Genomic DNA, 26,719 nt, shown 5'->3' on the forward strand with positions numbered 1-26,719 from the left:
CTGAACAGGAATACTCTGTGGTGATTGGCTCATTTGCGAGCCATACCACATGGTATTCCCGTCCACGCCGTGCGTGCCGGCTACTCTGTTCCCAGCGAGGGGTGTGGCAGCCCCTCAGCTAATGAGGAGGCTCGAAACGGGGCAATCTCCGCTCCGAGCCTCCCCATGGCTAGAGGCATCCCACGTCCCCCGCCGGGGACTCAGGTAAGATTTTTGTTTTTCCCCAAGCCTTTCCTCCCTCCTCCCTCATCCCTCCCCACCCCACTTACCTTCTATCCCGCGGCCTCCGGCGGGGGACGATGGAAACCTCCAGCCGTGTGGAGACTCGGAGCGGGGCCATCCCCGCTCCAAGCCTCCACACGGCTGGAGGCTTTCATCGTCCCCCACCGGAGACAGCGGTATGTTTTTTTTTTTTTTTTTTTTTTTTCTTCCCTATCCCCTCCCCTCCATTCCGCCCTCCCGACCCCACTTACCTTCTTTTTTCTTCTGGTCTTGGAAGCGAACGTGCTGGGAACACTGGTTATTTGTATACATGGCTCTGACAAATGTACAATGGAATTGGGTGATGATGGGAAATATATTGTACGTCGTCAAACAGAATAAAACGAGTGCCCATATGGGCATGTATGATTATGTTGGTTTTACAAAAATAAGTGTGAACAGTTAGGGTATTTCGTGGTATTTGTTGTGCGCCCCAAATAGATAGGACTATCAGTTATTATTCTTGTATTGGCTCATAAACTGCAATCCACCAACGGGACCTGATGCGCATTAGAGCACAATGTTATTATTATGTGGTGTTCTATCTATGATACCACTTTGGTGGTATCTCAGAATACACTTAGCAGGTCACCTGAATACTGTAATTCATATAACCAACCCCTTAGAATATGGCCAATTCACAGTGACCAGTTCGGTTCTGCATTTTACCACATACAGTAAAATGAAAATACAGCCTGTGGTAAGATGTAATTACCACCTGATTCCCTTCTGTGTGCTATTACAAGTAATTACAAGTAATTAGGACACAGAATAAACAGATTGAGACTGGCTTGCTTCCATTTTTCTTGTGCTTTATAAGGAATTGCAATGTATGTAAAGTACACAAACGTGCAATGCACTGGGATTTCACTTGACATTCCCAGTATTTCAAAAATGAAAATGAAATAGCCACAAATACATTTCATTTGTAAATGCTTCCACCGTGAAAAATGACTGTTTTGTATAATAGACGCCAAACACCCTTCTTTTTAATAGATGGCCAGGACACTGCTATAACCAAACTTGAAATGTGTCACTAATCTTGGCAGCTCATGAACCTATATCTGAAGCTTGCTACATGAACCGTGAAAAACACAAGAAAAATAGCCGTCTACATTTAAAAATGTGAATGCACTTTTCTAGGCTACAACTGTCTGTAAAATGCACTTATCAAAAACCCTGAAAATATAGCAGTTGCTCTGCACAGCATCTGAAAATGAATAGCCCATGTTTGTTAATTTAGCTAAAATTCTTCAGACTCTCATTGCTTGTAAAATGGTCTTTCTTTTAAAAAAAACAATAAAAAAACAACATTCATTCACCTTGCACCTCACTTTACTGTAATCTTACCAATATAATGCTTGGTTTTGTGTGGCCCCCATGGAGCAAAGCAGGACTCCCACTTCACACAGAACATTTCTGTAACTTCTTCTCTCCCCACTCAGCATGGATGAACTCAGTGGAGAAAGCATGCGCAGGAACTCTCCGCAAATGCGGTGCAAACTGACCCAGAGCCAGAGAACCCGAGAGAGACAGAGAGTGCCCCTCCCTCTGAAAGACAGCTCTTTTTAAACTCGTTCAGTGACCTGCACATAAATAGATGTTTGCCCACAGAAAGTATAAGAAATGACTGCCTCTGACAGTGACCAACCCACTAGAAGGTACCAGAGAACAGGTGTTCAGCCTGCACCTTTTAACATGATGCAGACCAAAACAGACGAAAAAGAGTTACATTTCTCTGTGCTGGTTTCCTGTTCTTAAAATGAACAATGGGCTTGCTTTTAACTTAACAGGCTCAACATTCCTTTCAAGGAAGCAGCTTTCATTCTGCACATGTATTTTCTTTTAAAATGAGCTGGCTTGTAGCTTTATCCTACCCCAATATTTTCCAGAACAGGGCTATGGACTTAGCTGTAAATATAAGCAGGGTAGTAGAGATTTAGTAGGGTAGGTGTTAGGGGTTAATAATTGTTAGTCTTATGCCTCACTGCATCTTAGTCCATGCTATACAATGGTGTGTTGATAACGTCATCTTTTATGTAATGCCAAATTCAAACGACCCTTTTACCTTGTATGTTTCTATGCACTCACAATACTGACTCACACTAGATTCACTAGAGAGTCTCACACTCGAGTCTCACGCTCTTGTTGGTAAATGGGATGAGTTTTCATTTTCGGAGCCTCAGTTAAAATTTGGAGCCACCTCTTTTCCTACATACTTAACAGAACACATTACAACAATGGAATATAGCAAAAGCAAATAGTAATATGGATATAACTTCGAGGAAATGTAATTAAGGGAGTCCTTGGAATGACATGGCGGAAATGGATACAGAGTTTTACAGACAGCAGATACAGATTAGAGAGGAAAAGCCAGGCCTAGTTTGGTAAGTGTGTTTTTGGATCTGCAGCCATGCTTCTGTTTAAGCTATATTCCTTTTTATTTTCACACAATATCACCTTCCTACCTACATTGTTAAGGCATGGGTTCCCTGGTTCTGCCTCAGAGATGTGAGAGAGGAAGCACATTTGTGTCCAGAACACGTAGTCAGCAAGTCTTTACGCAAGCCATCCCACATTTGCCCTTGCCTGTTCTATGCCAAACTTTACTAGCTTTAGAAAGACATCTTTTTCTCTAGGAGCTGCACTTCAGATTATCGCCAATCACTTTGATTTTAAATCCATTTTAGAAGGATACAATCAGGAGAAAATATCCAATGAACAAAGAACCACTTTCTGTCCTGTGGGTCCACTGCATAAATAACTTGCAAGTTCTCATGTCGAATTCCGCATGGTGTCGGCTTGTGCAATATGAGAACCAGTTCTGGCAGTCCATGACATGGTGGCATCAGATGGGTCCAAGTTCCAAGATGAGACATGGGCAGTGAGGAAAGTATTCTGCAGGAGCTGTGGGTTGGGGCTTCAAGTAGAGACGCAAGAAGCAAGCCAATGTGGGCAAACATGCGTTAAGAATAAATGCGGATACAATATATTGGGAGGAATGGAGAGAGACCCACACACGATTAGGAACACGATCCAGGAAAGCATATGCTCACCCCTCATGGATCTAATGTTTCTTTTGGTTAAGTGTCAGGCCTTTGAGTTGCGCCGCCTGGGTTCGAAACCCAACCACGCCAATATTTACTTCAAACGGTTGCAGAAATGTATTTTTTAAACTCCTCGCAAAAAACAAAGGGGGACGAGGCCTGCCTTCTGAAAAAAAGTGGTCGAATGACACCAACCACCTTGCTCCCTTGGCTTATTCCCAGCTACTCATCCAGTTTCAGCTGCTGTTATGTGGCTTGCACAGATATCAAAGTGCTGCTGCTTGAGATCGATTTTTATTGACACCAATTCAACTTTGTTAGATAGGTTCTCACCCACCACTTTCATTGCCTCATGAATAATGGCAGCATCTGGACCTCAATGGACTTTGGCCCTCTCTGACAGTGACAACGGAGCTTCTCTCTCACACTGTTTGCCCCGATAGCTCAATTCCTCCTTCGGGGTGGTGTAGTCACCGTGGGCATACTTTATAAGGGTGCACAGGTGTTTGTCTCTTTAACTTTGGTGGCACTGCACATTGCCCCCCCCCCCCCGACTAGTTAATGATTACTTGGCAAGTAGAATCATGTTTCTTTCACTTAAAATGTGATTAGTAGAAGAAATGCAGGCAAGGGCAGAAGAAGGGGTCAGAGGTGGGAGGGAGAAGAACGATTTGAAGAATGTGTGAAAATGCTGAAAGGGATGCTGCATACAGGGACAGCAGCGTAGATGACAATTTCTTCAGATTGAGTAAAGTCTGGTGTGAGGGTTTCAGCATGGCACAGTGTGCTGCTTGTGTTTCAAAGAGGTGCTATTTACACATTTGCTGTGTTTTCTATTATTGTTACAACTTAAGAATGTGATGAAAGTACATTCTCTTTTCTCATAGTGCTTTGCACATTTTAAGTGCCTGTAATGGGCCTGTTGTTTGTAAATCCAACGTCAACACTGCGTGCTGCACTGCATCTCCTCACGCAGTCCGACCACTGCCAGATTCTCACAGTGTCCTCACAGTGTCCAACGGTGCTCCCCGCACACAACGCCCTCTAGTGACATCATTTACATCTCATATCCGTGCCCTAGTGGCAGCTCCTCACACTGTCCACCATGCTGCCTGGGGCTGCCTGTAGTCCATTATTTTACTTGCATGGTAATCACAGGTGCTTAACCCACTGACCTATCTTATTATGGGAAAGTTCAGCGTGGCTCCAACACAACCACCAATACAACCACCATCACTGGAACCACCTTAAAACGTATGACTTTTAACATTTTATTTCAAAATTGTCCTCAGCTAAATACCTGTGCACCAGCTCGTTCACACACTCTGCCCCCTTTTAGCTACCTCGCAACTTTCCTTCTGATATCAATCCCCCCACCCAGCTTTTCAGCATAATTAGATCCTCTGGCAGTCCCTCAATCTTTGTTGTTGTTTAGACGTGTCTTTCTTGTTCCTTCCAAGTTATATTAAGTATCGTCTCTCCAGCAGCACGCCACAAACACACGTGTTCATATGAGTATGGAAGAAAACACACGTGTTTCTGTTTTTTAAAGTGGTTTGCAGAGCTCCACTCAGACCCGATCGCTCAGGTTTAGGGCATCACCTGACCCTCCAGCAGCACGCCAGAAACACACGTGTTCATATGAGTATGGAAGAAAACACACGTGTTTCTGTTTTTTAAAGTGGTTTGCAGAGCTCCACTCAGACCCGATCGCTCAGGTTTAGGGCATCACCTGACCTAGAGTATTATTATTGGAAATTGAACATTAAAAATGTATTGAAAAACAATTATGCAGATATAAACATAGAACAACATACCAGCAAACAGATTCACAGCACAGGAACAGAATAAAAGCAAGGGCACATTAACCCACAGACACGCATTTCCGCAGGTACACATAAGAGGAAGGATGAGAGATGCAGAGGGTGACTATTTATGAGGCAAGCATTTTGAACAATAGGCCCGGATATAATGATGTCATTGTCCTACTGAGGTTCATTTATCAGACATAGGCGCTGAATGGAAGTTATTCTTCATATTTACTGCACTCAGTACCATTTTCACTTTACCTGTTTAGTATCATTTATAAAACCTTTTTAAATGAGACTCATGAAGATACCTTGCAATCAGTGCCCCTTGACCCCCCCCTTCTACTCTGCTTATAGTGAATATGATCACTTAACCCAACCCAAAAATGTTTGCTCATTGAACACTGAATATACTACATTGCAAGAAATCATCTAAACTGTGACAACATGCTAACCATGTATGAGTAGATTTAAACCTTCACTGCCAAGATCTACTCGTATGACCATATCAAACTTCACAAAAATGCCTGATCAATAATGACCTTACTGAAGTATATGAAATGTCAGACCAGCACTTGCCCTTATCATAGCCAAATCAACAAGCATCGACTGGCAAAGCCCTTCCTGAATAGTCTGGACTGGTCCCTACCAATTTCTCTTCGCCATATACAGAAACAAGCAGAACTACAGGACAATGTATATCTAACACACTGTGGGTAACAGACCAGATGCATATGAAAGAGGCGAACCATAGCATCATAAGCTGCTGTTTCTTTCACCGTCGGGTATCCTTGAGTATTACAATACCTCGAGGGATGGGAAATGGAGAAGATGGGAAAGGAGGTAGGGAAGAGAACAAAAGGGAAGGGAAAAGTAGAAGAGGTAAGGGAAGGGGAGGGAGGGAAGAGAAGGGAGGTGAGAGGAAGAGAGGAGAGGGAAATGGAAGGGGCGGGAGGGGAGGAGAGGTTAGGGGAGGTAAGGAGAGCAGAGGAGAGTATAAGAGAGGTGAATGGGAGAGAGGAGAAGAGAGGGGGAGCGGGGATGGGAGCTGGAAGGAGAATGTAGAAAGCTAAAGCTACATCATAAATGTGTACCTTCATACAGACGTCATATCTGGATTAGGCTAAAGATAGACCCTCTTGATTGGTCTTTCGAAATTACAAATGATCTCAAGGAACACAATCTGGCATCTGTCAAGCTGATGTCAGCAACACGCTATTAAGACCACCTTAGAATCTAACTAATCACATCTGTCTGACTCCCCATTTGGTCAATCTGTGTCTTTAAGACTGAATGTCCATCTTATAGGTCTGTTTGCTCATACTCTTGATATCATCTAGCTATTCAGATCTCACCTGAAGGCAGGATTCCAGACTTTTCATAACAAAGAGGAGCTCCACCTTGATATCCAGAGTTTCAAAAGATGTCAAACATCTTGCTTGGATCATAGCTGAATCCACTGATCTCAGCCTGTGCTGAAAGCAGCCAGACAAGCACTTCCCTGCCACCTTCCCACCACTGCCCCCTGCCCTCGGGTCACTGTTTACTTTCCTCCCAGCCCCTTTACCGTACTCACCTTATACCTTTGCTGGCTTGTGATATCTACATTGCTCTGTTTGCATCTATTTTTGAGTCTGCTGTATGTAGTGAGAATACCATATTGTACACATCAATTACATTAAAAATCAGCCTAAATGTCGTGATACAGGACCTGCATTTCTATTATTTCTATTATGTGGGTGCCCTGCTGTGACACCTGTTAGGAGCTTGCCTGTGCTTGCTAAAACTACAAAATACATTGTAAAATAAATGAACAAATGCGTACATTAATCAACTAAAGGTGGACATAATTCCAATTAGGTTCCAACTGTAACTACCCTCACTTATGCATTGTTAATATCTTCAAGCATCATCATATATATGGCGTGACGATGTACGTCACCATTGACATGTGACATCCCATATGTCATTACAGATTACATCACTGTTGACATTGCTGGCATCTCAATGTATCATGTATGTCTTCAACAAGTGCACCACTGGTCTCGTCAGTGAGAACATCGTGTATGCATTGCATGGAGTGTATTGTGCTGTGTACCCAACACTGCAACCCGGGCTTCAGCATATTTAAAAGAGGGGGTGTTTTGTCATTGGGCCCCACTGTGCTCACAGTGAAGGTTCCACTGGCACGACGTATAGTACTGTGGGGTAGAATCGCACACAAATACGTTATTTTGACTTTCCCCTGGTCTTTACAAAGGGAGGTCACACTGATTAAATCAGACGCTGCTGATGAGCATCTTGACTCACTCCTGACTAGTTGCTATGAGTAATCCAGGGAGTACATTGGTAGCACGTCAGAGATCCTCATTGTAAATTGTGTGTACATTTAACTGTCCTCTCTAGGTGTACATATACAAATAAACACCTTGGAAAACATTTCAGCTACACCAACACATTATTATGGAAAATGATGAATTGTCAGATAGCTATATATTAGGCTTTCAACATTTAATTGCACAGAACTGTGTGAATCAAGCTGTTTGAGTTTGGGATTTTGTGCAAGACAGCATGTGCGTCTCTTGCAATCATTTATGATGCTAACATGGTGATAGCCTGCCATTGGAATTGTACTTGTTTCTTCTTGCATGTCACAGAGCTCACATTTCAAGTGCCATAATGTTGTGCTAGTATTGCGCTTATGCAGTTTCTTTATGAATATACGATGTTGACATTGTCCGATGGGTCTTTGAGAGGGTGACTACCCACCTGCTTCGTTTCTCTTTCAGTGAAAAGCAGTCCAGTGGATTTGAGTGCAGGTAAGTGTGCTTGCTTAATCTGTTTTTACAGCGTGAAATGTTGTGCTGTGAATATCATACATTATTGCATGTACAGTCCACTACCTACCCATTCGAAGCTCATGTGCACAAGCTTCGAGCTCAGATGGGTCAACTTTCCATCGGGTCACGGGGTGGGGTCATGGATGTGTATGTCAGTTTGCAGCTGATTGGCTGAATGCATCAATACTAATCGAGCTTGACTATGACTGACTTGCTAAATTGTATTTATTTATTTTACCTTGTGAATATGCAGATGAGGTTGACATGTTTTGATTAAGCTAATATAACAAGTAGGCCCTTTGAATTATTATCTTTGTAAATCGAAGCATATCCTAGATTGATGGTCTTCCCAAGATCACTTGTTAAGGGTTTATGGTCATCTAAAACCATTCCATCTAATGTGATTCCATCGAAATGTTTCCATCTAAAAAATGTCCATCCAATGCATTTCTTTTCTTTTTTTCCCTTCATTTTTTTTTGGGGGGGGTCCACCCCCCAAGCCCCTGTTTTTTACCCTTTAAAATACACCTGAACAAAAATTAACCCTTTATCCCCCCAAAAACATGCATTAGATGGACATTTTTTAGATGGAAACATGTTGATGGAATGGTATTAGATGGAATGGTTTTAGATGAATTGACTATATACCCTTGTTGTTAAGGGCTACATTAAGAATTTAGTGGATAAAGTAAACAAAATCAGTATTTCAGAATCATTCCAGTTTTGCAGATCTGCCTGGTTATGAGTTTGAGAGCTCAGCCGCAAGAGAACCTACTGCATGGACATGACCGTGTTACATGCTCTCAGAATGGCAGCCATTGTGCCTGCAGTATAATAACGCCACTCCCAAACTGAGTTCTATGGGAGGTGGGAATCGCGCAAACTCATAATTATGTGGACATCCACCAGTTATAACATTTTTTCAGTGTGGCAGTATTAGCACTGTAAATACCACCAAACTCATAGTGAGGACAGAATTACTGTGTATCTTAATGCATTAAGAGACACGATAAATGAGCGCAGTCGATGTTGCAAAGTCCATTCTTCACAGGGTAGCAGGTGTGTAAAAAAGGGCACACCTACTGTTAGTCCACAGACATATGTCAAACACCATAGCCAGTATGACCAGGATGGGTATGACCACATGACCATTCCTGAAATTTAGTAATGTCTTGCAGAAACCAGGAGTGCAGTAGCTCCACAGTATCACACTACTTCACCATGCCATCCTCCCGCCATCACCACATGTGTTATTTTCACAAGAAGGCAACAGCTTGTATCACCTGCTTATCGTTAGACAGCATTTCAGACTACAATTGTGTCTGAAATATTTGTACATATCTGAGCTGTTAAGGCAAACAAACATTACAACCTGTGTGCAAATATAGTACTGGCTCTCATGGGCCCAGAAGCTGGAAGAGGAAGATTATAAGTGCTGATATTGCCTCTGCTAGTGGCCTCTGCTACTGTTCGTGTCATATGTTTACATCAGTTTGGACGGCATTGGAAGAAAATATCATTTAAAAAATTGTATGGTTGAAATGATCTGATTTTGGCTGTACCAAAATTACATACAGCCAAACATCCTGAACATTTCAATCATGCTGTTTTGAGAATAGCGAACAAGATAAGCAGGGGTTGCAGGGGTGTCCCCCGCACCCTTGTTCGCTGTAATGGAATTGAGGGTGGTGGGGTTGTCCCCCGCATACAAAACAACAACGTTTTGAAAAGAAAAGGACCCTGCAGCGCCAGTTCCCATGCACGGAAGTGAAGGGAACTGGCGCTGGAGGGACTCGGAGCACACAGCAAAGTGTGCCACTGAAAGGTAATTAGGGTGTTGGGGGAAGCGGGGTATACCAAGGCCATTTGGCTGTGGGGTGCTTATTTTGAATACAAACATTTAAGAATTCGATATTTTCGTCTTCGAAATGTTCTTATTTGAAATAATCACGTATATCCCAGTTTGGACACCTAAGTACTGATTTTCTGCAAACAAACATATAACACATGTCAAAATATCAAGAAAAAAATAAAATTCAATAAAACAAATCTGTCAACAAAATGATGGCAGCCACTTTAGCATAGCCGTCAACTTTGATTTTATAAAATTGACGGGATGCACTGCGCATGCGTGATTGATATGCATAAACATGGGGGGTCCTGGCAATACCTCTTTACCTGGCCTATATCCTGGGTTAGAGTCTCAACCAGAGTCTTTAGCTCACCATCCTTTCACTGAAGAGACATTTCCACAACATATCAGTCTTTGTCCTGCCCAAGGGCAGTCCAGCACCGAAATGCCAGGCAATTCTCTTCTGAACAAGAGTACAAATTGCAACCCCAGAATTGTGTTTCAGCCAGGTTGTGCCTCGTCAGTGAGGTCGAGCTGTGCCTCTCTAAGAACAGTGAGCAAGGGTTCCACATTTGGATTACCCTAGTAACTTAGGGTGAAACCCCAAAGATTCCTAATATGCATAAAAAAGGGGGGTCCTGGGAGTGTCTGTTTACCGGCCTATATCCCGGGTTAGAGTCTCAACCAGATTCTTTAGCTCACCATCCTTTCACAGAAGAGACATTTCACAACATATCAATCTTTGTCCTGCCCAAGGGCAGTCCAGCACCAAAATGCCAGGCAATTCTCTTCTGAACAAGAGTACAAACTGCAACCCTAGACACGTGTTTCGGCCTGGTTGTGCATCATCATTGAGTTGGAGTTGTGCCTCTCTTAGAACAGTGAGCACGGGTTCGGATTAACCTAGTAACTGAGGGTGAAAACCCAAAGCTACTTAATATCCATAAACAAGGGGGGTCCTGGGAGTGTCTCTTTACTGGCCTATATCCCGGGTTAGAGTCTTAACCAGAGTCTTTAGCTCACCATCCTTTGGCACAACTCGATCTGCCAGCCGACTCTCGCAGCATATCGTATGACAGCTCTCAATTATAAGAACTCTATTGTCTCTGCTAAAAAGGCTCATTTTAAAGAAGGAATTGGCTCTGCTAAATCATGTCAAAAAGAACTTTTCTCCCTCCTTGAAGAGTTTGAGGGGAAAATCAGTACGTATCCTGCTGTTTAAAAAAGTGACACCTAGTGTTTGGAAAATCAACCAGCCTTTGCTTTAAAACTTAACTCACACCGAGCCAAGATTATAGCTCATGGTTCTGATCCAACCGTGATACTTCCGGATAATAGTAATCCTGAGAGGCCATGCTTAGTTTTGTCCATTAAGTCCGATGAGTACTATTTCAGTTACATCTCTGAAAAATAACTTATAAGGTTGTTTAGCGATCTCAAACAATCTTGTTGCCCGGGTGTTGTCTGTCCAACCAGCACTATAAAAGATCCCATTCATCATCTGGCTCCATTCATCACTAAGATTGTTAATCTTTCCATCTTGTCATCAGTGGTGCCATCCTCTCTCAAAAATGTATGGATCACCCCAATCTTAAAAACAGAAACATTAGATCTGAGTATTGTGAATAATTTTCACCCCATTACAAAAGTTCCTTTTTTGTTGAAAATATTAGATCGGGTGCCACATTTGCATTTATATAGAACTATGTTGAGGAATCTAACCTCCTGGGTCCCCTGCAGTCAGGATTTCGTGCCAAACATGGTTCCGAGACTGCCATGTTGGACTTCAGAGCTAATCTAACCCACATTGTGGATTCGGGAAAGATAGCCCTACTTATGCTGCATGATCTCTCAGTGTGTTTCAATCCTGTTGATCATGGCCTGCTTCTTGAGGGATTAGAAAAAAGACGTAATTGTTCGACAAGAAAAGAGAGAAAAGAAGTTAGTCATGCAAAAGAGGCACAATCCATCCCCGAGCCCACTACAGCTGATTTCAGTTGTCTGATTTCCATGTCTCAGCAGGCTAATGGTTCAACCTATTAATAAGACTGTGGGATGTCTTAACCCACTCATCCAAGCCCTGCAACATCACTAGGCATTGCTAGCAGCACAAACATCATAATGGACACTGGAAAGTATGCTGCTCGCCAGAAATCACCAGAAAATGCACAGTGAGAACCTGAAAAATAGGCTGCCATCCACTTTTGCCTATTTTAGTGAGCACCGGAGACCAATGCCAAAACCCATGCTTTGGCTGCTCACAGAGCAAAATCTCTGCCAAGGAATACAGATCTGTCTCAAAAATCAGTTTTTATTTGGTGTCAAATTTGCTAAAATCATGGCTCACAACTAGCTGTCAAAATGGGTCTAGTACCATTGCTTGCCTCTGTCAGGTGCTGGCGATTTATAATTCTGACAGGAGAGCTGAGTTTCAGAAGTTAAATATACCAAAGAAGGGAATTCCATCAAAATGCCATATAGAGTGCCACACATCGATTTAATGTGGAAAAAGACTTGATTTAAGATATGTTGCTTATTTTATGTTTATAAATGTTATATATTTTACAAGGAAGTATGTTACAATGTATCAGAAAGTAACTTGATGCAGTTAAAACTTCAAGAGGCCTTCTGTCCATGAGAACCCTTCACACTTTGGCCTTCCCACCAACAGGAGAGGATGTTGCATGGACATGTTAATCAAAAGGGAGGAGATTCCTCTGCTGGCAGGAGGAAAGAGACAATAGAGTCTTTCAACTGAATAGAAAATGCTAATTTGGGTGCGACTGGTCAACAACTTCTCTGCCAGGAAGAAAGACATGTGACCCTCTGAGTCAGCCAGCTCTGGGGGTGGACCAGACTGGGATGTGGATTTAACATTGCACCAAATATATATTTAAGGAAAATGCTTCTAAAATATTGTAACAAGCTGATGAAAATGTGAGACTTTGAGATTGTGACAATGAAAAATTAACCCACAATTTAAGACTAAGCTGGATGCCATGTGATGTTCTGAGACCAAACTCTGGAATTATTAATATCACAGCTGCAGTGTTGTTGCTATAAACATAAGAACTTACAGTAATATGCCCAGAGAGGAGCTGCATGCATGTATCAAATTTGGTGCGGAACCAATATTGGGAGACTCATCAAAAGCGCAAATAAGTTGTCATTTTGGAACTAAAGCTCGTAGGAACATGGGACTTGAACAGAGACATGCCTTAATTAATCTGTGATGTGTCTATGTATTATGAACAACTTGTGTATCTGGGAAATATGTTTCTTGGGTAAAATTGATTTCTCTGTAAAAGCAAAGGGGAGGGATTTCAGTTAAGCCATAAACATGACACATTCTGACACGCTGATCTTTTCTCCAGTCTGGGGACAGAGAATCCTCTAACCTATCAAATCCTTAGGGGGTTGGGCATAGAGAATCAGTCTACCCACCCACTTTGTGAACACATAAATAGGAACTGCTGAGACCCAGATAGAACACTCTTTTTTCCACTACTCACCGATTCCTGTGAAGCACTCTGCCACACCAGATCCAGACAATATCCAGACAGAGACTCCAGACTCCAGATCTAGATAAAGCGACCAGGACTCTAGAACCCAAACTCTAGAACCTTGAAGCAGAGAGCCCTAAACCAAAAGCTGAACTCTTCTCAGTAGGCCTGGAGAATCTAGCAACCTGATTCTCACATTCAACAGCCGGGCTGAGCTGTTTATTCTAGTAAAGAACCCTATGCTAGAACCAAGGTCCAGACTCAGAAAGCAGTGCTATACTCCAAGACCCGTCAGATCCAGTTCAAGAGGCCGCAGACCGCTGTGCAGTGCTGAACGCAGAACCCAGAGGGCCTGAGACCTGTTCAGTGGCGAGAGTGAAGTTAAACCCTTGACCAGATCTTTGACGAGGCCCATTCCATTCCAAGCTAGGAGTGAGCATCTAGTCTAGAACTGTCCTTAACCAATCTCTTAGTTTAAAGTAATCCTCTTTCATCCATGTTAACCTGTCCAGAACTGCATTATAGAATCTTGTGTCCATCCTGTTGATTTCAAATCTGTAAAGCGCATCTGTCATTACTGAAATCTTGATTTTATTTCTGCAAAATCTACCTTCACATAACCCTCTGTAACTTTTGAATCACATGACCTAGAAGCGAAATTTAACTGTCATTTTAAAGCTAAGATCCTAACCTTTCCAGCACACCCAAAGCGACATTATAGTTTTTCCATAATCGTGATTTACGGATGCGGAAATATTGCCACAAATTGCAATTTGGCTCAATTTCATTTTCTGTCAAAATAGCTGCTCCTTGTTCTCAATTGCTGAATTTCGTTTCCAATTTGATAATCATTCATGAATCATTGCTAGTGTTGACCTGAACCAATCCAAATTAACTATCACTTATTCTGAATATCCTTTAGTGAATTAAAAATCAATTTGGCATATTTTCACTTTCATTGCAATCATATTCAAAAATATTTTTGCCTGTTTTAAAATCATACCTGTTTCTCTAAGCTTGCTGGGGGAACTGGGATCGAACTGCATTATTGATTGTATTTCTGAAACCTGTGTGCCCTCATTTCCATCTCTTCATATTGCATAGGGGTTGAGTGAGTAGTCACAGGGGAAAAAGTGATCATATTATCTTTTGATTGAAATCATATCAAGTTTATTTCTGTGTTGCATTCTTTCCCATTATTGCATTTCCTTGAACCATAAAAGTATTCGCTGCTGCCTTATCCTTCCTATTCCTACTCCTAAGTGATTAAAGAGTTTGTCAATTTTGTAATATTACCCATTGTTGATTACCGTCCATAGTCATAAGCGTGCTATTCAGATATTATTTTGTTCATAAAAGTGTGATATATATATTATTTAATTCTTCAAATAAACCTTTTAATTTGCAAAACAAACCTACTTCTTGGCTCAGTGAGGTCAGGGGGATTCAAAGAGAGGGGCGTTATATAAGGGTTCATCATGCAGATTTAAAGAACTTTGACATAAAAATATATAAATAAGGGCTTCCATTGGGCATCCCATCTTAAGCATTGACTTAGATGGATTGCTGGATTGAAGTCGCTTACAAGACACACTGGCAGGAGTCTTCACTATTCCCAAACCCTCATATCTTCCCAATCATCTGACTCACCTTCAATCTCGAATTACCTCACACTACACACAGATCCAGGCTACATATCACTTCTCAATTTTACGCCTTCCAGTAGCAGATTAAACTTGGCAGACCTAACTTGTACGTAAAGTGTGTATATACTGATTGACCTCAGACCCTCACATACCACACATATCAAAACAACTTTGACCTTCTAAGATATTCACAGTCTAACCAATTGACACTTTAATGCATTCTCCTAAGAAACACCACCATAGAGGGCCAAGTCCAGAATGGACAGACTGACATGAAGCTTAATTGATTCACACCTCAACTCTCACCCACTACAAAATCCCTTGACTTTACTGTAGTATGTGAACTTGCATTCAAAATGCACATCAGTAAGAAGACCCAAGCAATATAGTAACCTTACCCCTGCATCCTATTTATATCCCCCTGGGGTACCGCACACCCTTGCTTTCTAGCTGGATTTGCGCTTTATAAATCCCATAGATACATACATGCATTCAAGATACACAGATATTTCGAGTGCTTGTTTTTTTAGATGCTTCGGTTTAGAAATATCACTGTTAGACCATATATTGGTGACTTATTTCCTATTTTGCTATATCCAGTACTCTACAGAATTTCTAGTCTCTACTAAAAAAAAGACCAGGTGGTGTTAGTAAAGAGGAAGTGGATTTAAATGGTAGGGATAAGACCCCTGACCACCAGAGAAGGGTCTGGGACCCGAGAAAAAAAAATGATTCTGTGGAAAAGTGCTAAGGCAAAACCCAAGTGAGACAAGAACTCCCAAACACCAGGAGAAGGGAGTCATTCTCCTATTATAAAAAAGTTGACTGTACAAATTGCTGGAGCTACCAGCCAGGGGAAGGGAGTCAATGCTCCTAGCATTTGTGTTCAAGGGGACCATTTTGAGAACATCATACATACACCAGGCAAAGGGCTGTATTCTTCTGGGGAGAGAACTTTCTGTGAGATTGATGCAGGCCATGGGAAGGGTGTCATTCCCCCTGGTATTGTCTTTGCAAGAGAACATTGAGGGAAGACTACCCATAAACCAGAAAAAGGGAGTCAACTTGCTGTTGGACAATATTTGTTTTCATTGTAGTGTGAGGGTTAGAAGTAGGTTCTAACACAAGACGGTGGATTTTTCATTTGGATGGCATTCTGACAGTTCCATGAGATTTCGGGTGAGGCAGGGAAACCCATCGCAGAGATAAGGATAGTGAGAGTTTCTTTTTCATTAATAAAAGTCTTTAACCACAAATATGCCACCTTTGAGTCAGCTTACTTCTTCAACATCCTTACAGTATGTGCTTGGCAGCCTCATCGGAACAAGCACAAAACAGTGTTTTAGCCAAGAGATGACTTTGATGCTGCTTACCCTTAGGTACATCACCCTCTGCCCCCCACCCCTCAAATGAAAAAACTGGTGGGTGCCACCATCCATTCAAAGCCTCATTACTGATGAGGTCAAAGTCCTCTGAGTGGGCTCAAATACTAGCATTACCTCACACATGCTCCCTACACCAGTGTTGCTCACACTGTCTCCTTGGCACAATCTACCTGAAAGAGCAGTAGGGTTCAAATGCACAAACAGGTCACATGCTCAACGACACACCTGGGCACAAATGGATTGGGGAATGACATCCAAAAGCACAGTGGGCCCCACCCCCAATCCTCTGAATGCACGCACCAGCCTACCTGGTGCATGTCCCCACACACAGCAGCCCTCTAATGCCACGTTGGCCCGCTGCACTCTCTTGCTCCTTACACCCCACACTGCATGGCATGCCCCAATAGGTGCTCTCTTACCTGGCTGTAATTGGACTCCTGGACCAGAAGGGTCTTCTCAAGGCCAACACGGAGGTGCTGAAAGTTGCTCCTGTCCAGGGTTTTCCACTCCTCCTGCTTTGGACTCTGATAAGGGGAAGCCTCCTTTGCTGCATGGGGATAGACAAGACTAAGGTCAGTGGCTGCGAGGCATGAGTGACTCACATGCACAAACACATGCTACATGCTGAAGGACACACCTGGGTACATGTGGATCGGGGAATGACATCCGAAAGCAGAGTGCTCCCCACCCCCAATCCTCTGAATGGACACACTAGTCTACCTGGTGCATCCCCACCCTCTTCAGGCCTCTGCTTCCACCTTCCACCCCACACTTCATGGCACACTGCAGTCACCAAACTGGGCCATAGGGGTTCTCTCTTATCTGGCTTATCTTGGACTCTTTGTCCAGGGGGGTCTTCTCGAGGCCACTAAGGTGTTGGAAGTGTCTCTTTCCCAGGGTCCTCCACTCCTCCAGCTTTAGATAGTGATAGGGGAGAGCCTTGTTCACTATGGGGAGAGAGACAGGACACATTTGAATGGCTTAGAGGCATTAGTGGAACCCCTGAATTGCCCACCAGGGCTGCCATGTGTTTTCATTTTCAAAAAGCCCCAGCACATTGGTGGGTGACACAGGGTGAGATGGAATAGATGACACGGGGAATGGGGACTGGGTACATGACAATGGAGGGCACTGGAGGGCTGATGACAGTTGAGGGAAAGGCTGTTGGTTCAGGGAGAAGAGGTAGGTGGGGTGAGAGAGAAGGGACTGAGGGTGAAGAGGTTGGAGACATGGGGAAGAAGGGATAGGTAACGTGAGGGGGAGAGGCTGAGACAGAGCAGAGAAAAAAGGGGACAGAAAAAAGAGAGAAGGAGTGGCAGGTTACAGGGGCAGAAGGGGTACAGAATATAGGGAGATGGTGACACAGTGATGTAGGGGTTGGTGACAAGGGGTATATGGGTAGATGACATTCGGATTAAGTTTGGGGCACATGTGGGGGGAAACGCTGGTGAAACAGGGAGCTGAGAAGGGGAGAAAGGATGTAGGTAACACAGGTCAAGGGAAGGTTCATGTAACAAGGGTGAGAAGTGGCAGGTGAAAGAAGATGAAGAGGGAAGACGGGACTAATGACACAGAGGAATGGGCACATGACATTGGAGGGCTGATGATGCAGCTGAGGGAAAGTCTGTTTACATGGATGAAGACGGCAGGTAACATGGGGAAAAGGAACAGGGAAGAAGTGGTTAGACTCATTGGGGAGAAGGGACAGGTAACATGGGTGTGGCCAAAGCTGCGACACAGGGGAAAAGGAACAGGTGATAGGAGAATGTAAAAGAAAAAGGCGGGAGGGGATGATGACATGGGCAACAATGGAGGTAACACAAGGCAGAAGAGGCTGGTGACGTGGGGAGAAAGGGCAGATGACATACAGAAGGGGCATATGATATGAAGAAGGGGTGACAGAGGAAGAAGGAGCAGGTGGCAGAGGAAGAAGGAGGCAAGTTACAGGAGAAGAAGCGGCATGGAAAAAAGAAAGGACAGGTGACACAGGGAGTGGGCAGATGCTATTGAGAGGAAGGCTTATGACACAGGTATGAGAAAGGCAGATGGCAAAGGGGAGAAGGACAAATTACACAAAGGGAGAGCAAGAGAGGTAATATGGTTAAGAATGGGCAGGTGAAAGGGGAAGAAGTGTTTGGAGACACTGGGGAGAAGGGATAGGCGATATGGGTGGGGGGAGCTGTAACATGGGGAGACATGGAGAAGGGAGGTTACATATGGAAATAGGGAGAGGTGATGGGGGAAGGGGAAACTCACAGGGAAAGAATAGGCTGCTGATCGAATGGGAGCCTTGTGGCACAGGTGAAGAAGAGGCTTGTTAGAAGGCCCCCCTGCTTGGTACGCCTCTGCTCCCTCCTTACCTCAGCATACTGGAATGGCAGACACCCTGTTCAGGGCGAGCTGTGGATGTCTTCAGAGCATCGTTACGAGCTTGAGGGAGGGAATCACCTGCCGGCCTTCAACATGCTTGGACCTTGTAATAGGTCCTACTCCAGTAGCTGAGAAAAGCAGCACACCAGCCTCCGTGCAGAGGGACACCTCTCCCTTTCAGCAACCTCATTGAAAGTGAGGGTGCCAAATGGGAAAGGTGTCCAGTAGGGATGATGTCAGTTCCATTGGGGAAAAAAGTGTAATCACTGTGTTGCCTTTTAACACTGGTTCCTCCATGTCAGCCATTTGCTTACAAAGAAGGATTCATAGATTGAAAGGAACTGGCACCCTGGGATGGCACCAGAGCCTTTCAACTCATTCAAATGAAAAAAGCCTCAGGCCCCAAATGGAGGCCCAGCAACTGCCGCCATATTGCCAGTCAGCAGTCTAACAACATGGCAATGTAATCCTTTATAGATTACTACATTCTGGGGCTTACAGTGTGCACTTTGCAGCGCTCGCCTGACAAGCTGCATTTTCTGGAGCCTCTCCAGCTCTCACCTCCATTGGGGAAAAAAGTAAGTGTTATCAGCACATTGCCTTTCAACACTGGTTCCTCCAGGTCAGCCACTTGCTTACAAAGAAGGAGTCATAGATTGAAAGGCCCTGTTGCTCTTTGATGGTGCCAGGGCCGTTCAACCTTCTCAGATGAAAGAGGCCTAGAGGCTCAGAAGGGTACACAGCAACTGCCCCATATTGCCAGTCAGCAGTTCAACAAAATGGCTATATATTCCTTTATATATTACTTTTCTTCAAGGACCTGCTCTGTGCACTGTTCAGCACTAAATGTGCAAGCTGTGTTTGCCAAGCCTGTCCGGCTGTCACTTCCAATCACTTGCCTTTCATCACTGGCTCCTCCGTGTCAGCCACTTGCTCTTCCTACCTTGCCTCTTCTGTTTTCTAATTACCCTCCCTTCATCATTCTCTTCCTCTCTGACCTCTCTGCTCTACCCAATCTCCGTGCCTGCCTCTGGTGCTTTCTCCCAGTACCCCTCCCTTCATCCTTCTCTTCATGCCTTTCCTTCCACTTTTCTGCTGCATTTCTCTGCTGCTTTCTTCACACCTCCTTCATCCTTCTCTTGTTGCCTGTTTACTCTGTTCTACCCCTCTTCCTTCCTGTCCCTTCACCTTTCTCCCTGTGTTTCATGCACCATCACTTCCTACTTGTCCCCTCCCCTCAGTCCCTCACTTTCTGAATATCCCTTCCTTTCTTTCTGTCCTAAACCTCTCCTTAAATCTTTCGCATCCTGCCTATTTGCTTTGCTCTACCCCACCACTCTATTGCTGCTTCTTACTTCTGCTTTCTTCCTGCCCCTTTGTCCTTCCCTTCCTGCCATTCCCTCTGTTCTACCCATCTCTCGTTCTGAACCTCTCATCCATGCACTTGCGCATCTGTCCCCCTCTTGTCTCAGGACCACTGCCCATCCCCGGATATGCATGCACCCCACCCCTCCACCGACATGAATAATGGGAGAAAGTGACACAGGCCACAGCTGTGTGTCAATTAGCCACGGCTTCATTAACAAGTTACATTTTTGAAGTGCAAAAGTAAAACATCAAATCCAAGTCTGACAAAGCAGTATGCAGGGGGCATAGTGAGAGGGGGGCCTTGAATCCTCCTATACTGCATTCATTGCAGTCTTACCATGTTAAGCGTGGTAACCAGGGTGCAGAGAGGTGGACTAAAGACGGATGGAGAGATGTGCTCGACAGTTCAGCGCTCTGCATGTTTTTTATGTTTTCTTGGTGGCACCCTAGCCATGGGACACTCTGTACACAACAGATGCAGACATGGTTGCCCCAGGGCATGCTTGCCGATGCTGCCAAGAAAAAAATAATCATGAGCTGCGCGCTGGGAAAACAAATTAAAAGCCTCTCTGGGCATTGGATGCACGGTGCACCAACCCCACCCCATGCCAAACTGGGCATGGAAAAACAGGGCCCCATTATGCCAGCCTCCTGCAGCTGCCTTACACTGTACCTGCATATCAACAGCAATTGTGACATTTTCTCACTTTCAGACGTGGTAGAAGATAGCCATAATGGCAGGAGCTGTGTATGCAGTTTACATTGCGTACAGAACTACAGATAACAGTGGTTAACTCTAGTCTTTTGTACCCGCGAATATTGGAAAAAACGGAAGGGAAAACTGCTTTTCTGCCCCCCAGACCCTCACCAACATCCCCCCATAAATGTGCAAGCTCCTTCCCACTCCCAAGATGGGCTCCTCACCTCCCCTACCTTCTCACTTTCCCCCCACAGCACACACTGTTTCTCTGGCACACTTTGCTTTGGGATTTCACCTATTCGAGGCTATAGCCGAGGCTACAGAAAGCTTTGTGGTGCAATCTCAGTGCCTAGACCCCATCCATCTCTCAGATTTCACCTGGTGCCCTCGAGCCACACCCCACCTCTAGCCTGATGGCATGTGCATGTTTTGTATCCTGCAAATTGCTTTTTTCCTGCGTTTCATGTTCCCATATCCTCCGCTATAGCCGTGGTTATCTCTTCCATCAAGAGGAAAACAAGATGATGGCTGTTTCATGTCTAAAAACACGCAGTTTTTGGTAAATCCCCTGAGATATAGCTATCTATTTTTGAGAATGGGTAGCCTCTTCTCCATCAAATATTTAAAAAACTACTGCACAGAATAATCCCAAACCATGCATGTATCGCAAGTCAACACTTCATGCCCAAGTTGTTTTGGACCTGGTCCGAATCCATCCAGCAGTTTGGGCTGTGCACTTTGGTGAACATTGACCTTGTTTGTCGATAAGAAAATGAATGGGCAGTGGGCTGCACTTTTGGAAAAAAACATTTTTGTCTATTTAATACATTTTAAATTTTTTGATGAATCTTTATGAAACTTAGCAGTCTGGGCGGTGGTGGGGCACGAGTCCTTAATCACTTTCTCAATATCAGGCAAATATATTACTCAAATCAAACGTTATTAGTGATAGAATTTTGAGGGGTTCCTATGGGAGTCCGACTCACCTTGACTATAGTGTGGTGACCGGTGTGCTATAATATATATACATTACACGGCCTGCAGTAGCATCCCTGTACTTATGGTTAAGTTGTTCAATCCATAGGAAGATAACTTTTTGGGTGCCTTATAACCTTGTTAAAAAAGTAGAACTAAAAATAACGGAAAGGTGGTTCCTAAAGGAACCTTTTTTTTACAGGAGAAGTCAAAAAGAAAGGTGGGGAGGGAAATTAGAGAAATTGCACCAACCAATAATATGGAGGGGCAAGTGGACATGGGAAGATATTGCGTGTGTGTTACATCTAAGGTAGGGGGCAGTGTTTATCATGCTCCTTGATTACAGATTCCAAAGCACTTCGAAATTGCTCCCCCCTGTAGAGTGGTGTGATGCAGTATATACAGAGTACTGTTGTCTTCGAGAGATATGGATCAACAGCCTCATTTATCCCTTGCAAGGTAGCTGGTGGCATTTCGTGTACCACAGAAGTAGGCTGTGTGGTTACAGTATTGGTTGAGGAAGATGAGGTGGAGGAAGACAGCCTACTACTTGCTAAGAAATGAACAAACTTTCTGAGAGCATTCCGATGGCGGTTGGATTTTGTGTGGCGGTGCATGCAGTTGGTCGCGTAGGAGTACTGTCATGGTAGTCCGTGACTGAGTACAACACTCAGTGCATTTCACTTGGTAGCTTTAGCCTTTGATACATTGCCATCAGTGGTAACGAACTGCCACAACCATGATTCTATCTGGCTGCTAGAGGTAGGCACTCCTCTACCTCAACTTCTTGGTCCTCTTCATTGTCTTTTGAAATACTGCACTTTTTTTGTGTAGGTCCTCCAGCTGGTGGTGGTGGTGGATTTTGGAGAGGAGAGATAGCAATAGTTGGTGCCATTTATTAGATAAGCAGTTTTGCTAATATTCTTTCAAGTATGTGCTCTTTGCTAGATTGTTAATGGATAATGAGTATAAATAGGCATAGGAGCTGTGCAAGAGTATATTTTGAGCTTGAAAGTTCCTGGATCGGTAGAAAATGCACTTCCAAACTGTCCTCGAAGCATGGACCCGATTGCGAAGTGCGGACGGATTTGCGGACATGTCATCAAGCCGCGTGCGAGTACCTGGTGATGTGGCACTGTCGGGAAGGTCTATGATGACGTCAGATGTTCGCGGATGTCAACGGACGCAAAAACAGTGGAAAAAGTTGCAAAAAGTGTAAAGAAGTGTTACAAATGATGCTAGAAGGTGGGAAATGGCAGAGATTTAAGGTGAAACTTTGTAAATTGTACAAAAATGTTGCTATTTTGGGGTAAGTATGATATTAGTAACTTGTAGCAAAATAGCATGTACTGGTAAGAACCTATGAAATTCACTGAAAAATCTTTGTTAAACGGAATTTATGGTTAAATTGCACTAAAGTAAACATATGAAATTCAATAAAAACCGTTGTTAAAGGGACGTTATGGCTACAAGTAAAACCGAAAAACCTCAGAAATTCAGCAGTTATTGTAAGCTAAGAAACCATAATTTGTGCCACCACCATGCACTGCTAAAACTACCACACAGGACATCAAAGATGACATCACAAATGCCCCTGCCCCTCCACCCTCTCCCAACTACCCAATCTCCCTCTTCCCCATCTCCCTTCCTCCTCCCTTCCTCCTCTCCCCCTTTCAACCAATATGGATATTCTTCCATGCCACATCTGCCTCTTAGTGTGGTTAGCACAATCTCGATATCTGGGGTGGGCAAGAATCTCCACCCACTCCGGCCGCTACTTGCTAGGCACAACTACACACATTACATCTTGGGTGCTGCTCTCTAGTCCTCAGTGGGTAGTTCCATTAGCTTTCAACTACCCTGATGTCTCTGCCCAACTAACTACCGGTACATCACCGGACTCCTTTTGGTGATGGCTCCCGGCTACTTGTGGTCCTCTCTTCGGCATGCTTCCTGCTGAGGTGAACAGGAAAGACCTGCCTCCATCCATCACTCATAGTTTAGCTGGAAATATTGTCATATAATGCAGATTTAACCCTTAGAGACTGCAGCGAGCTGCATCAAACAACTTCCCCTGTTACTGGACCTCCTGCATGAAGTCAGGAAAAATCAAGATTCTGGCACTATCCACCTCAAAGTATCCTGCTTTCTGTAGAATTGTGTCCCTGTCTCAAGAATTCAGCACATTGTCTACAATCACCCTCGGCTGTCTACTCTATGTGACCGTTCCACTGTGAACAGCTTTGATAGCCCCATGGGGTACAGAGAGGCCAGGGTCAGCTTTTCCACATACAGTTCCATACATGGCCCCTCCTGTCCTTCCGGGACCTCACCAAATGTATATTATTGTGGCAGGATCAGCATTCAGATTCTTCTGCCTTAGCTTCTAGCACCTGTGTCACTCCCATGAGATTGCGTACCTGATTTTTTAGCACAGGCAGAACATCCTCCACCATGCTCACCCATTGCTCCACCTCTGGCACCCGTTCACTGACTTTCTGCAGATCAGCTCATACCAAGGAGATATCCACTCCTACTTCCTGTATTTTTACCTCCAGGGTTATGCTGGACTCCTGTATTGAAGCCTTTAGTCCATCCAGTGTGACTCCACCACCTGCCTCCCCGCCTTCCCCTGTCACTTTGCTCTCTCCTCCTGATTTAGCCGGTCTCTGCTTGAGGGTAGCGTAATGTTCTATCTTTTGGTGCACCTTTGACATGATGCACTCCTCTGTGATGCAAAGTCGAGGCAGCTGGAGTTAGGAGTGCTCTAATCCACCATACAGTTGCTTCCAAGGCACCAGGACTGTCCTTCATGAGTGCCACTGCTGCCAAATCCACAAGCCCACTCGGCACATGGTAAAGTCTCTCTCCTGCACCCCAGGATAGTGTTGTCTCAGAAGTTGTGCTCACGCATTCACTCACTGCACCCTTGATAGACCTCCCAGAGGGCCGTATACTACAGGGTCTGGATTGGAGGTCCACTGCACCATACACTCCACCAGCCTTCTGCCACATCTTCCCCCGCCTGTCTCTAGGATTCAGTGCTGCCACTGCACTCTCCAGTGTTCTCTCCCCAATCTTAGGTGGATTGCTTGCAGGGGGTCGCTTAACATACCCGCTCCGGTGCAAGGACCTCCCCACCTTTGCCTGGGGTTCCTCTTCTTTGGGCATCCACACTTTGTACTGGTTCACCAGTGGGCCTGGGTGCCAGGTAACACAGCCAGCACCCTGCACCTACTGTGTGTTGTCTCCTTACTGGCAGCAGGTGCTGCAGCCACCAGTATCTCCATTGAGCCTCTGTACTGTGCCTCACTGCTGCCCAGATGTCTCCCAGCCTCCTCTGGGCAGTCACGATATTAAAGGGGGCTCATCTTAACATGGGTCCAGTCGCCTGTTGGGTCCCACTCCAGATCCCAACTACTGTGCCCCGACCTGTGGTTGGCAGCACAGCAGGTCTGCTGATTGCCTTGTCATGTCCCGGAGCCGGGCCACTCTTCTGCTGTCCCGCACCACTGTGCTCAGCACCTCCCAACACTTCACTGCCACCTCTCCCTTCTGCTGGTAGCTGAAGGAAACCCCCAGTATGGTAAGGGTGCTGCCTATAGACCTTTGTGGTTGCCGAGACCGTCTTCGGCATGCCACACGGGGCTCATCCCAGTCTCCACAGAACCAGAGACCATCTTGCATCCCTCCCCTGGCCCACCCCTGCAGCTGTTGGACATGCAACTGTGGAAGATCTGGGCTCACTCTATGCTTCTAAGCACATGGTATCAGTGCCTGGGGTGTTCCGACACCCCCGTTCCGTCATGTCTACCCCGTAAGTATGCTTTTGTACCAGGACATTCACATGATATGCACGCCCTGGAGCAGCAACCTCAGAGCTTCACTACAACACCTGCTGCTCACCGGCCATACCCCTCCTTCCTTTAACCTTGATAATACTCAATTGTCTTCCTCCTCCTCTCTTCTCAGATTGTACCCCTGTCTGCGTCTGCAAGGTGTTATCTCTCTCTCCAGGTCTTTCAAATGTCTTCCTCTCTTATTTTGAATTTCTACCTCCTGTGCACATGATCCGCCCACCTTCCATCTCCTACACTTGTGTACCCTTGTCCTGATCTGTCTACTCTCCTTCCCCACCTTTCACATTCTTCTTCCCTTCTCCTCTCTCCACACCTGCATTTTGGCCATTATACCACTCCAGCTTGCTCTCTTTTCAACAACTTTCCTCACTTGCCCTACCTCTAGATTCTCTATCTATAATGATGTCTTCGTTACAACAACCATATCCAGGATTGAATCAAGGCAGCTTAAATAATAATACAGAAATTAGTCAGGGCCCTGTGAACACTGAACCATGCTGCAAATGCTGAGTGCAGGGATTAAAGTTTTTTTCAAATTTAAATTGTCATGCAAAGTTGTTTCTAGTTGGTCAGGGCTGCCTGGCATGCCTCCATGGTTTGAACTCTCAAAAGGGTTGTCCAGCATCCTGGATCCAATACGGCTCCTACATTGATTGATACAGGTTCTCTGCCTTTGCTGTCTCCAGCCGGCCACCAATGATCTCCTTCCAGCCAGCAGATGTATTTCCTACAAGGTAATGGGTTCGACCTGGGAATTAAACACTTGGTATTTTTGTCTTCTGGTTAAACTGCATCTGTGATGGCCTCAAGTACCCATGGTGCATATGACAAAGTCAGATACATTTCCAGTGCAGTTTTGGTTCATGTCAGGTGGTCACATGTTGACGTGCATTGTTTTTCCGCTTGGCTTTGGTGGGGAATGAGAGATTGATAAACCTGGTGGATAATATATTGTTTTACATGTAGGGATGCAGATAAAGGGGAAATGGGGAAGTGTCAGAACAGCAGTAAGATTAAATCAAGTTATAGATGAGCTAGAGAACCTGAGGGACCTACCCAATACTCCATCAACTCCACTTCACATTGTGGTTTGTGGCACCCAGC

General features: G+C 44.6%; 1 protein-coding gene across 1 annotated transcript in view; it reads left to right on the plus strand.

The window, feature by feature from the left end:
• CLSTN2 (calsyntenin 2) overlaps positions 1-26,719 on the plus strand; it is a 3,665,407-nt gene that overhangs the window by 1,868,824 nt on the left and 1,769,864 nt on the right. Inside the window, exon 3 of the mRNA XM_069617773.1 lies at positions 7,906-7,935. Within this exon, the coding sequence (XP_069473874.1) occupies positions 7,906-7,935 (30 nt within the window). The remainder of the gene's footprint in view (positions 1-7,905; positions 7,936-26,719) is intronic.

The sequence above is a fragment of the Ambystoma mexicanum genome, chromosome 10, assembly GCF_040938575.1.
Source record: "Ambystoma mexicanum isolate Mex_15411 chromosome 10, UKY_AmexF1_1, whole genome shotgun sequence".
Taxonomy (NCBI): Eukaryota; Metazoa; Chordata; class Amphibia; order Caudata; family Ambystomatidae; genus Ambystoma; species Ambystoma mexicanum.